The 14,760-nt window shown below is 29.9% G+C and overlaps 1 protein-coding gene across 2 annotated transcripts in view; it reads right to left on the reverse strand.

The window, feature by feature from the left end:
* Window positions 1-14,760, reverse strand: part of LOC142325745 (uncharacterized) — a 95,458-nt gene that overhangs the window by 20,695 nt on the left and 60,003 nt on the right. For both annotated transcript variants that reach the window (XM_075367784.1, XM_075367778.1), the window contains 3 exons: window positions 12,149-12,271; window positions 9,780-9,911; window positions 4,970-5,104 (listed from right to left, as the gene is read on the reverse strand). In XM_075367784.1, the coding sequence (XP_075223899.1) occupies window positions 4,970-5,104; window positions 9,780-9,911; window positions 12,149-12,271 (390 nt within the window). The remainder of the gene's footprint in view (window positions 1-4,969; window positions 5,105-9,779; window positions 9,912-12,148; window positions 12,272-14,760) is intronic.

Below are 14,760 nucleotides of genomic sequence, written 5' to 3' on the forward strand. Positions count from 1 at the left end.
ATATGTACTATTTTTATATGTACTGAGCCTTCAGTAAGAAATATAATTTGTTTACATCAAAAATTAATTTAAATGTCAGGAAAAGATTTTTGAAAGTGTTTGTTTGGAGTGTCGCTTTATATGGAAGTGAAACTTGGACAATCGGAGTATCTGAGAAGAAAAGATTAGAAGCTTTTGAAATGTGGTGCTATAGGAGAATGTTAAAAATCAGATGGGTGGATAAAATGACAAATGAAGAGGTATTGCGGCAAATGGATGAAGAAAGAAGCATTTGGAAAAATATAGTTAAAAGAAGAGACAGACTTATAGGCCACATACTAAGGCATCCTGGAATAGTCGTTTTAATATTGGAAGGACAGGTAGAAGGAAAAAATTGTGTAGGCAGGCCACGTTTGGAATATGTAAAACAAATTGTTAGGGATGTAGGATGTAGAGGGTAAACTGAAATGAAACTACTAGCAGTAGATAGGGAATCTTGGAGAGCTGCATCAAACCAGTCAAATGACTGAAGACAAAAAAAAAAAAAATATGTATATGTAAGTAAGGAAGAATTGTTTTGACTAAAAATCTCTACTAAGTTAAATCAAATACAGACTGTAAAGTTGAAACCTGCCAGATATATTTCCTTTAGGAAGAAACCTATCGATAAGAACAAACTTTTCCTTCACTAACCCTTAGGGTGAAAAAACTGACCCATACTGATGTACGAGAAAGGAGGAAGCTTTAAATTAGTCACATATAAACTTTAACATTCTATGAAACAAATCTCAGATTCTTTTTCAACTACCAATGGATGATGCTACTGGGTTAAAAATAGATTTCGTAGTTTCCATGTATTTTTTGATAAAAACTGGAATTTAACTTAGAAAGTAAATTTAATATTATCTGAAATATTTTTGAATTTCCACTCCTAAATTATGTTACCACTCATTAAGATATTATAAAATTCTTTTATACCTAAAAATACATTTTAGCATTGTTCCGTTCCATGTTCATTACTTCCTTATTACTCACTTTCTCCATCCAGCTTACTTTACCCAACCTTCTGCATATTCATATCTTAAAGGTCTCAATCAGGTTCCTTTCAACCTTCCTCAATGTCCATGCTTCACTTCCATACAAACAGAACACTCCATACATAGTGCTAACCTCTTGTTAACTTGAAGTTCAGACTCTTTCTGCTATGAAGTAATTTCCTCTTCTTACTGAAAATTTCCTTTGTCATCGCTATCTTTTTTTTTTATTTCCATTGTATTCTTCCATTGTTGCTCTGACACCCAAATATTTTGTTCCCAAATATCTGTAATTTTTTACCATTTCTATTCTTTCTTTTCAATGGAATTTATGAATACTTGTTGCTTTGTAGTGTTATTATCACAAAGTAATGTTATATATTTTTTAAAAATCAGCTAAAAACCTATTTCGACTGAAAACCTGGTAGACCTGTGCTGCTTCACAGCATTTTTATTTCAAAGCAATGTTATATATATTTTTAAAAATCTGATGTGGACACTACATAACTTCCTTGTATGCATATTAAAGAACATATACACATTTTTTGCTGCATTTCATTTAAACTTATTTCATTTGAAAGTGAGATACAATCGTCCAATTCTTTAATAAAGTGGACAGTTACACAATTCCTGAAATATTAGTTTTTATTAACATAAAATATTTATACAATTATTAATTCTACAATCTTACATGAAATATTAGGATAGAGTAAAAGCCCCTTTACTACTCGAATTACTAGATCAGAATTATTGGTTTCTTCATGAGTTGCTGATTAACAAAAGTTTTAGATTTCTGGTGTGTCGTATAAACAAAAGTTAATAATAATTAAAATATTCTGTTTAGTGAACTCATGTATACTGGTTACAAATGTTAATTTCAACCAAACGATGTAAAATATTCAGTTTTTATTATTGAATTATTTGGTGAATAATCAAAAATGAAACAAAAAACAATCATACAGGAAAAAGAAGTATAACATGAAGCAATATGATGAAGAAACATGAAGAAGAATGATGAAGAGGAAGAAAATGTTAAAACCAAAGAAAAAATAAAAACATTAAGAGACGATGATAAATATAAAGAGGAAGAAAACATTATGACCAAGGAAAGATTAAAACAGGATAATGAACATAAAGAGAGAGAAATTTTGAAAAACTAGAGAAGATATACACAAATTAAAATAAGAAGAATTATTACAAACCAAAGAATGATTAAATGATTGGCAAAAAAAAAGAAATAAACGAAATGATAATCAACTCTGACTTGGGAGAATATTGCCCGACAATATCAGAGGAGTAATAAACTAAAAGATAAGAATTTTTTGCAGTTTTTTAAAGATTGGGCCTGTATGCCTCAGTGTAAATGTTGTTCTTGTGAGGGTCTATTTTTCAGTCACTCTGTAGTTGAGTGTAGATAAAATTAATGTACTTTAATGTAGATAAAATTAATTAGAAATTCCAGAATAATTAAAATTAACAGAGTTTAAACTAGAAAATCCAAAAATAATACGATTCTACATTATAATTTTCAATTAATATTAAATAATCAGATGTTTCAACAATTGTATTACATTTACACATATTTACGAGTAATGATGCCTATTAAATTACATGTAAACATTTTTAAAAGTCCATAAAATTTTATTTCACTACTAACTTCTGATTTTTTTTCATATTTTTTTTTATTGTCATTGAATAATTATTATTTATTGTAACATTTTGTTTACAATCAGAGGTTAATAATTATTAATAAATCAATATATTTAAATTTAAAAAAAATGTTAAATAAAAAAGGAGATGAAGTCTGATTCGAACCGATGTGCCTCCCATTCAAGATCCAAATAGTTCATTAATTAAACTTTCATTTGGCTATAACTCTAGAACCATTGACAGTAAGTACCACATATGATACATCTTTGAAAAGCCCTCAATGAGGGCTGATTACTGCAGTTAAGAAAAAGTCCAAAATCCAAATTGTTTGGGGATTTTAGGGGTTTTTGAATACTTTTGGTTCAGTCGATTGCAATCAAAAGGGGAGGTGCACAACTCGAGGTTAGAACAGTCCTAAATCCAAAATTTCAACATCCTACGGCTAATCGTTGTTGAGTTATACGAGATACATCCGTACATACGTATAGACGTCACACCGAAACTAGTCAAAATGGATTTAGAGATGATCAAAATGGATATTTTCGTTGAAATCTGAAAACCAAAATTTTTCGCGATTACAATACTTCCTTTACTTCGTATAAGGAAGTAAAAATTGGCTAAAAACCTATTTCATTTACAACATGTATCACCCACAACAGCTAATTTTTCTCTTTACTTTTCTACCACAGGTAAAATGCGCGCTCAAAACCTATTTTCAGTCGGTCTAGACGTTCTACAGGACGGATCGGGCTAATTTTCTTTATTCTCCTCAAAGTGACCCGGAGATATGTCATTAAGCATCGACGGATTTTTAAAGTGATTTTCCTGTGAGTAATAACCTAGAAAAGTTCCTCGATTAAGGCATAAGTGAGAATATTCTGAGGATTTCTCAAAGGAGACTCAAATTTGGAGTCCGATGACGCTTGATAACATATGTGTGGGTTATTACGAGTAGATTAAAAAAAAAATCATCCCGATCTGTTCAGTAGAACGCTCAGATGAACTGGAAATAAATTTTCAGCCCAATTTTTTTTTAAAGATGTTTTACGGGATTTTCTTTTAACCGGTCATAAAAGGATGAAGATAGGTAAAATTGGTTTTATAAATTCAAAACAAGTGCTTTATTATTAAACCACTTGTTTTGAATAAAGAAACTGACTATTTTTTAGTAGTTAGTTTAATTTATTCTTTTGCGCGCTCAGTAATAGTTAGCTGAATAGAAGCTTCTTTGCTAAGTACATAAGCCACCATTACGCAAAATTTGTATGATCTCATAATCCAGTAGGAAATGTTTCCATCAGTAATAATGATACGTAGAACTTTGTACTGCACATACTCAGTGATAAATATGCTGGTTCAAGAAGTATATTAAAAATGTAAGTTCTCAAGGTAATTGAAAATCGATGACCGGTTAACTATCAGATTTTAAGGAACATCCAAAGGCGGCTCTTAAGAAATGATATGGGGTGATGCCCTCCATGTGACAAAAAAAAGAAGAAATAAAACATTTGAAATTCAAAACTATTTTGTCACATATTTCTACAAAGAATATCATAAATGATTAAACTTTTTTTTACCTCTTTCTCTGTTTTGTTTAGTTTAATATTAAGATCGTTTTCAGAACACAGCATGACAATCCATCTTGTAAAATAAGTACGTGGTACGATATCGGCAATGTTAGGCGCTATTACCCGGTGTCAATTTGTTATAAATAAAATGATGTTTTACAACATAGTGTAAAACGTTGGAAGCTAGTTCTCTTAAGAGCAGCTGGAAATAATAATTCTTAAGGTGAACATAGTGTAATAAAATTACGATGATAAAACTACAAGTCGTAGCTACATGTTGGTGAAATGACTGAAAGCAGAGCCGTGTGTTTTAGGATAATTTTCATGAAAACCCTGCTTTAGTAACTGGTCGTCTTAGTAAATTTTGCTAATGGAAATTCGTGGTGCATACAGTGAATGTGTGTTTATATAGTAGAATCGCTCGAAGTTTAGAATACTGCATAATCCAGGTCGAGCTTTTGATTAAAACCTGGTCGACTTACACGTTAGATTTTAAATTAGAATCTAATGTTTCTTGGCTAGTTTATTAAATTACAAATTATTAAATAAAAAAATTTATATTTCATTAAAATTTAACATAAACTCTACTATCATAACTAACATTAGTTGTATCGGCCAGGGATATTTATACAAATTTATCCTTAGTAGGCGTTTAAAAAAACAAATAAAATAAATGATATTAAAAAATACCTTTTATTAATTTTTATTGAATCAACTATAAATATAATTATTACGTACAACAAAAGATTATGTCTTCATCTGATCCATCAGTGCAATCCTTTACTCCATTGCAAAGGACTTCAGTGTTCTCTATACACTGACCACTTCTGCATCTAAAATCAACACTATAAATTGACTCGCATTTTCGTTTTTCTGAAACAAAACATAAAGTAACTTGTGCAGTGATGACTAATGCATGGCATCTAGCAGAATATAATGAATTTTGAATAAACTTTTGGATTGTAAAAAATCCAAAAGTTTAAACTAGTGTAACTTTGTTACACTAGTTTAATTACTGAATTAAACTAGTGTAACAAAAATATGGACGTGACTCACTTGAGAGACTTGAGAAGAAAAGCAAATTTGAGAAAAAAGTGCTTTAGTTACAGATAAAATACAAGCAGCATGAAATTTAAATAATTTACTAATGATTTTGGAGAAAAATATACACTTAAAGAAAACAGAATTGAATATATCTCAGTTAAATAGTTTTTTAAAAGCTTTTAGAGAATTAGTTAAAAATATTAATAATTAGTGCAAAGTAAAATTAGTTAGTTTTGATTTTCTTTTTTTTTACAGCCAATGACCACACAGTTTATCATCTGAGAAACGCAAGCAGTAGAATGACACATGTTTCAAATTGTGATTATTGTTAATAAGTACGAAAAGCTATGACGGAAACAAAAGGAAAAAAATTTGAAATTGTATTATGCAAGCCAAAATGAAGCAAATATATCACTATGTTAACTTCATGCGATGTATGGACTAGACTACATGTACATAAAGTACGAATTGTAGGAAGGATTGCCTGCTAAAAAAAAATTTAACTTAAACTGACATGAAAATTTATTTCACAGAACAATAAATTGTGTAGTATAATTACAATTGAAAAAAAATTACTTATAAGAATGCCTAGCCTAACTAGAGATGAAAATCCCCCACAAAGTGAAAAATAACATAAAGTAAATAGAAACTTAGATCAAGTTTCAACAGTTTGATAAGTTTTTCAATTTCTGTTTCATTATGGAAAATGAAGTACATTAGGTGAATAATTATTAATCATAGGTGAGTTTTAAAGTATTCACAAGAGATCTGTTGTTGAATGTTTTGGTAAAAATAGCTGTCTATGTTGTTTCAAAGAGAAGTGATGCGTATAGATAGACGACAGTTGAACTCCTTTTTACCTTTTCGGTAATATTTTCCATCCCTTCAGAAATGCCTTACAAGAAGAAAATTCATCTTTGAAAAGAAAGGAAATCTGTAAATAATTTCAAGTATATTTTTTATAACTATTTCCATGGTAGTTTGATCATGATCTAACTCATTTTCCAGTTTACCATTTCTGAAGCAACATAATCAACCAAATAATTGTTTTTGAAATATCTTAGGCAATGTAGACACAATTCTCGGAAAAAAAATTATGGGAAAACATCGTTTAAAAATTAGATGTTGTCAAAGAAAGCAACTTCCAATCTTTGTTAAAATGTATTGTCGCGTGTTCTGCGGCTCGAGGATACTGAGAGGACAATTTAGATTGTTTATATAATTATAGTGTTTATTGATTTAAAATGCTCATAATTACAACCAGACAAATTAATATTAACAACACTGGTGATAAATACAATAATGATAATACTAATAAGTGACAATAATAAAACAATTAATGAAAACAAATATTAACTTAGTATTACAAACACAATAATAATCAGGGTAGTATAATAATAATATTATTATATTACGATAATATTACATGCCAATAACAACAAATCAAACAATTAATACATAACACTGCACATGGCATAATACACAACATAATCAAAAAAGTAAGCATGACATAAAAACAAGCATAATAAATAACGTAATCAACAAAGAATAACAATCAAAATGTTACAAATAGTGATAAATGTCAATAGTAAATAACAAATACAGATTACACACAAGACAGAGTTTAAAATAAATAATCGTTCGGAATTTATTCCAGTAAGATAAATAGAAAACTAGAATTTGCCCCATTATCAAAAGAAACCGCTAGTTCTAACGCTTTTTAACGATAAGTCATAAATTAACAAACAATCGTATAAAATTCACTTGCAAATACCTTTGCTGTCTACCCTAACAGTTTATGAATGAAGTTTATTGCATTATTTCTTTCACTTACACACTTATAGTTTTACTGTAACTCATCGATAGTATTTCTTGTTTACTAGAATTAATCGTATCGAACTGGTTTCAAGACTCTTCTCGCTGGACTGACGTCTCACACTCTTGTCTCGCAGACTCACATCTGTGACTCTCCTCGCTGGACTGTCATCGTGAAGTCTCGCTGGACTGGTTCCCAGAACTCCGCCGAACTCACACGACTCCACGCAACTCTCTGAACTTCTCGCAGAACTGCCCTTGCGGGACTGACGTCGTAACGTCTCGCAGACCGGTTCTAATTGAACTCCTTTTTAGGAATGGAATGCAAAGTTGGCAGGAGTCTATTACTCCCTACTTTATCGCAGAACCTGGACAGAGTCCCTTGCTGCTGGATCATTCTAATCGGGCTTGTTTTTTTAAAAGGTTATTTTTAATCTCGGATCTAATTTTTCAATTTTTGTCTATTATTATTTTAGTGAATTTAAGACGGATTTAATTGCATTCCAATCCGTTGTTAAACCAGCGTTATCGAACCCATTTCATGGGCCGACCGCGGAAGGCTAGGCTTATAAAGCCTGTCCTCCCGACGTAATTCCCCTTCAGACCGTCCACTGAAGTCCTTTCGGTGCTAACTCTTTAATAGGCTAGCAGGAATACGCCACAACGGGGCACTACCTGTAAGGAGGGAGCAATGCGTCCCCTTTTCCGGAGGAGTCGCAATTGCTGGGTTATTTTATCTTATTGTAAGTTTTGAAAAGGAGAGGATGTTTTGAAGCTCTTCATCCGCTTCTGGTATGGCTGCCCTTCAGGACGCATCTCTGCTGGGCTCTGTTCCGGACTCCAGTCCGTGATGTTGAGACGAGTGGCTGGTCTTCCTTCTTCTTCATCTTCATCTTCTCCCTCTTCTTCTCCCGAAGACCTCTTCGTTCTTCTTTGGCCTGCACTTTCCAAGAATTGGTAGTAACCGAAGTTACATACCATTAACCTTGTAATTCCCGAAGGGCTGAACGGGGGAAAGTGCAGGTTTCTTCGCTTTTCTGTGCTGTCAGTAGCTGCTGGGCAGGTGGCTGCTGGGCTTGCGACTGCTGGGCTGATGGCTGCTGGGCTCGTTCCCTCTTTCTTCTTTCTTCCTTTTTAGCTGGTCTTACTGGGCTATTTATACTTCTAGCCTGTTTACTTGCCGAACCGGACCCAACTCGAAGCGTGAAATGATAGACGAGCCTGTTCGTTCTCATGGATTCCATAACCAGGTCCGGTAGCTTTTCTCATTGTTGAAATATTTGTTCATTGTGTGATAGCTGGCAGTATAACAAAGGATAATTTTTAAACGGATCTATTCTTTACAAAACAGGTTCTCCTTTTTGTCCCTTTCTGGAATTTTCAATTATTATACTTTCTATTACTTTCAAAATAACATTGATAGACAAATAAAGTTTTAGATGTTTCTCTATGATACCATTTCTTGAATTGATTTTTTGCGTACATTACAGATCTGTAAATACAATTTTTCTATCATCTTTATTTTTAAATAAATTACTCTTAAAAAAAAATTAAGGGAAAATATAGTTAAAATCTCTAAAATTTATAATTTTGCATGGCCATACCTGAATTAAAATGATTTTGCTGATGCTTTTCTTTTATAAATAGCCTCAGGCACATCCCGAATTAATGTCCAACAGCAATCGGCTAGCATGTTAGTATTCCGTTTCACTTTATATCGGCTTTCCCTCACCAAAATGTCTTGGTGGAAACGTTTACCGTGTTTGTCACTTACGTCTCCGAGGTTGTCCGGGAAAAAATCCAGATGTGAGTGGAGGAAATGTATTTTCAAAGACATATTACATCCCATAGCTCTGTATGAAGTAAGAAGTTGATTAACAACATCGTGGTAATTGTCAGATTTTTGTTTGCTGAGAAACCTTTTGCAAACGTCTTTAAATGAAGCTCAAGCTGCACTTTCTATATTATTTAACATTGAGTTATAAACATCATCTTTGACTAATTCTCTTATTTGATGACCAAAAAATATTTCTTCTTTAATTTTTCCCTCACTTACATTCGGAAATTTCTGTCTGATGTACAAAAAATTTACACAATTTCGAGGCATTATGACACTGTACTGTTAACAAACTTAAGACAGCAATAAGACTGAATAAAATTAATTCATTCCTAATTCCAGTGCTTAATACAAACAACACAACTGTGTTTTCAGCTACTTGTTTTGACATGCACAGACATGTTCAATCTTGTCCATGAAGGACAAGATCGAACATTTATATATGGTACTCTTTAGTATTAGATATGGTGTCATAATATGTGACTATCATATGATTTAATTCTTTGTCTAGTATTGTTTATTTATAGATTACAAACTATGTTAACAAAGTTAATAAAAAATGAGCTAACAAAATACAATATAGTAGCATAAAATGCTAACTATATATTGAAAAATGAAAAAAATCCTTCAATTAAAATTTAAAACTTTTTCAAGAATGGTTGGTGATAGAAATATTCTGAGTTCATATTCGTTTTTAGAATCAAAAACAGATTAAAATCATGTAGCGCATGTTAGGAAACAAAAATTATGTTCATCAGTGTAATTGGTAGGAATCCATTACTCAGGACCACTATACTGGTCTTGTTACAGTATTATGGTAACTTATTTTATACAAAAAAATTCTGAACTTACGACACATTGTAATATCCTCATCACTATTATCCAGGCAGTCATTAAGCAAGTTACAAACTTTATCCTTAGTAACTGAATAACCATTGTTACAATGAAAATATCGAGAGAATGGATCTTTTGGCGGTTTATTTTCTGAAAAAAAATTCAAATTTCTTAACAAGCTTGTGCATAGTATTTGGAGCGATAAATAAAGTTAGTGTTAGTTTAGTACAAAGTTCAAGGCTAAATGTGTAACAGTATTTTCAAAAAAGTATGTATTCTTCTTGGCCAGTTTAATGACTATGGTGATTTAGAGAAAATAAATGTAAGAAAAGTACATTTATAATTTATAACTTAGATGAATTTATATGAACTATACTTTTGATACTGACATTACTCTTTTACGTAGTCGAGATAAGTAATTTTCTTGTTTCATAAAATTTTCCTTCTTTGTCTGTCAGCTGTGCTTTTGAAGGGAGTAAGGAACTGTTTCATTTCAAATATAATTTCATATAATCTGTCCATTCATATCATATATTTGATAAAATTAACTGCTAATTTAAGTTAATTTTTTTTTAAGGTGAGAATTTGTTAGCTAAGTATATTAGTTAAATAATAAACAATGATAAAAAGTGACTAGAGAATATGAAATAAGACTAATAATATTTTTTTACTTAAAGAAATTAGTCATTCTGGCTCAAATTCTCATATATCCTCTTTTATTGTTCTTTGTATACAAAATAGAAATAATATTGCTGAATTGGCCTACCAGTACTAATCTGTTATTAATTTATCAATTCCACATCATAAAAATTAAGAAATTTAGAGAATTGAAATTATTACGTTTTAAACTATAATCTAAAGATCTTTAATTTTTGCCTCAGTGACAAATAGAAAGATGTCCTTTAAATATTCAATGAAAAATAGTGTTTTTGAAACCAAAAACTATCTAAGGTCCAACCAGATACCACCACTACAAAAGTGGGGATCTTCGAACTTTTTTCCGGCTGAAATCAAATAATTCTATTTTTCTTGGGTTGATACTCATAATATTATATCTACAGTATTAAGGCAGAATACAAGTCTTTATAACGGTAATAAATAATTAATATATTCATAATAGCTCTTTTCTAATTAATTTTTTTAAAAATATCAATATGTATTTTTATCATAAAAAAATTGTACTAATGTAATTGTCTCTTTCCTAAACCGAAATAATATAATTTGTTTGTTGCATGATAATTGGAATTAAAGATAAAAATCCTCTATTACAATGTATTTATCATAACAATATCATAACTCAAACATTACTTGGTAACATTTTTGGACAAATAACCACCAATACCTCGTGAAAAATAATCTTGCTTTAGTTTCGATATTGCTACTTAGAACATGTTTTCAAGGTATGTTCTATCATTATGGTCGTGAGTTCTTCACAAAATTGTTCTCACTCAAAGTATTCCAAACAGTAAAATCAATTTTAAAGAATTAAGTAAAATATTTCTTACGCATTTAAACAAATTGAAAGAATATTCCATACTATTGTGTTATTGTATTCTAGTCATTCATTAAGTGTAAAATAGTTCTATTGTAAACAGTAAAATTATAATATTTGCAGAAAATTGTATAATAAAAAATATATGAATATAAAGTTCTAAAATTATGTAATAAATTATACAACATTTGCAGAAAATTGAATTGTATAAATTTTAGACTTTTTTAGAGTTAGCTTAACGCAATATTAGGTTCTAGTGGACATTAAAACGATTGCAGTAAATTGGACTGTATTCTGGTTTTTAATTTAACTGTCATTAAACAAATCTTATCCTTTTTTGAATTACAGTATTCTGTATGTTATATCTATTTATTGTCGCTATTATTAATATTATTTATTTTATTTTCTATGTTTTTGCAGTAATAAATTGTATTTGTAAGAAATTTTTATATTTGGTAGACTCTCAATATCCTGGTTGAACCATGAAACGTGATAATATGTATACTTATATATATTAGAACGCTTTCGTTTCCTATAATTCTAATAGGTTTTGAGTACTGTCAATCGCTGGTTGTCTAGGGAAATGTATGCAGCCTTCCAAGGGCAATGCCACCATAGTTGTTTAACATTGGTTATCTGTGGAAAACAGTTTAAATAACCAATGTTTACCATTATGGTCATTGATAAACATTATATTTTACATTCCTCTTTTTGCAAGATGCAAATAACAGAACTTTTCAAGTAGTCAATAGGTTGTAAGACCATTAGGTTGTAAGTACATTCAGCTACTAGATACCTGATTTTACTATCACACAACCGTAGTGTAGAGATTACACAGTTATATATAACTATAAATCCATAAACTTGAACATAAAAGTAAACTAAAATCTCTTACGGCACAACAAATCATCTTCATCACTGCCATCCGCACAGTTTCTTTCAGTGTTACAAGTGAATAAATCCCAAATACACTGACCAGATTTGCATCTAAAGCTCCAATTATTACACGTTCTGTTTGCTGTAATAGTAGAATTAAAGATATTTTAAATAAGTAATCCAGTCATAAGGTTAGTTAATAAAAGCTAAAACATTTTAGTTTTTCATGATCTCAAGAGTAATATTAATGATAACAAACAAAACATGAATAATACCCAGTTTTAACTCTTTGTATTGAAATATGATGATAGTAATAGTGTTCATTGTTATATATATTAATAGTATTAATCATATTTATTGAATAATTTTTGTAAAATTATACTGCGTTTTAAATAAAGGATGAGTAAAACTGAGCAGAAATATTTAGGAAACTAATCTGGGATATTAATATAAAACAAAGATTTCTCATATAACTTTTGACTACAAAACTCTTTGTTTTTGAGTTGTGGTTAGCAGGATATTTTGCCTGATTTTTTGTTCCAAGAGTAAAATGAAGCCGAACTGAAATTCTTAGTGCCCAAATTAAGGAAACATTTACTGGTATAACTGAAAAATTGAATAAAATAGTTTTAAGAACTCCATTCTCTAATAACTTCCGATAAAATTGTTCTAAACCCTGGGTCGAAGAAAATCCTTTTTTATGTTTGCCGTAAATTAAGTTTGTTAAACTGCCGATAAACATGTAATAATTTGTATCAAAATTAGAGAGATTTCTAGAAAATTGATGTAAATAGGTCAATAAAAAATACAAGTTTAAGAAATTCGACTATAATTGAAAAGAATACTAACCAAAATGTGGTGAATACAATTATAAATAGAATAGAAATCTTCTTCATAATGAAAATAAATAACTAAGTACAAAAATATTACAGTTTTCTCAGAATTAGATTTGCTACAATTTTTTTTTTTTAGAAAATGTTTATGTTTATTGGAAATAAAATAAATTTAATTTATGGCAAACCATAAAACTCATGCTCTACAACTCAAGTTTTGCAACAATTTCTTAAAACCTATCAGAGATAAAATTCTAGGAGATTTTACATAACTCTCTCAAATCAAAATCGGTAAAATCACAACATTTTTCTTCTAAATTTGAGTCCTAAGAATTTCAGTTTGACTTAATTTTCTCCTAGAAACATAAATGAGGACAAAATAATTCGCAAGCAGTAACTCTAAAACAAAGGCTTTAGTTTTTTAACCTTTGTTTCTTATTTAGATTGAAAAACAGAGATAAAAATAAATACATGTCTAATTAAGAAATGGGAAAAATTTCAGAACATATTCCGCAAGTAAAAATAAGGAAAAAAGTTCATATAAACATAGATCGGGAAACGCTTTGATTTATAGAGTTATAGCTTTGGGAAAAATATCACCCTAATTTCTATTCCAAGAATAAAATGAAGCCACACTGAAATTCTTGAAACTTAAGTTATGTTAATTTGGTAGTTTTATTTGAATTGATCTGAGAAATTGAATAAAACAGATCCCAGAACTCTATCTTCTGATGTGTATTAAATACGTAACAAATAAAAACTTTTTTTTATTTAACTTTTCCTGTTAACTATTTTCTAATTAGGAAAATGACTTTCAGCCCACCTTGTGTGTGTGTGGCCGCGTGAACATTTATATAGGTTAGAATATAATATTTAACACATGTAAGCACAGTTAAATGGAATGTATTCCTGGAAATGCAGTAGTAATTCTAGAAAATGTTATTATGTTGAAACCTTTGTTCTTTATATTATTTTATTCAATCTTCTACTGCCATCATTAGAATGAACATCTAAGGTTACATTAAACTCCTGTGTTTGCATTGTTAGAATGAACATCTAACGTTAAGTCTCGTACTCTGCTGTCATTTACGCATAACATTGATCATAGATTTTGTATTTGGAAGATAATCCAAAATAATATTATAGAAAGAATATCTATATGTGTAGCAGTAGTCATATGTAGAATATTTTGAAAGTATCAGTATGTTTGACATTAAAACAGTAACATATCTTTACAAATTTTCTTTCATAAAAAAAATTTGGGAGCAGAAATCTATTGATAGAGAGGCTGAAAATCCTTCGAGATGATTATCCCTCAGACATCACGTAAGATTAACATTACATTGTCAAGTACAGTCTGTAGAGGTATCTTATTGGATCAAAATTTAATTTTATCTCCATATGTGAAAAATGATCTAATGAAATTAATGTGAATTAAGAACAATGAGCTCTGTGAACCATCTCTTCAAAAATATAAGAGTCCACAGTAGGAATTCTGCAAAAGAAATGCTTTAAAACATTTTTTAGTAAGGATCTTAGAAGATCACAGTTATACATTCTGGAAATTAATTTACTGAGACAAATTACTACAAGCGTCATGAGCAAAAATGTTACATCAGGCACATCTGCAACAATTTACAAAAAAATGCAAGAAAAAATAATTCCTATAAAGAATATTAATTAAGAGGTATATAATTCTTAATTAAAGTATATAAGTTTTAATTAAGTATTTAAAGTATCTTATTAACTGATAATTAAAAGCAATATACATGGATTTTCTGAAGTCTGTAATAGGAAA

This window comes from Lycorma delicatula, chromosome 1 (genome assembly GCF_047948215.1).
Source record: "Lycorma delicatula isolate Av1 chromosome 1, ASM4794821v1, whole genome shotgun sequence".
Taxonomy (NCBI): domain Eukaryota; kingdom Metazoa; phylum Arthropoda; class Insecta; order Hemiptera; family Fulgoridae; genus Lycorma; species Lycorma delicatula.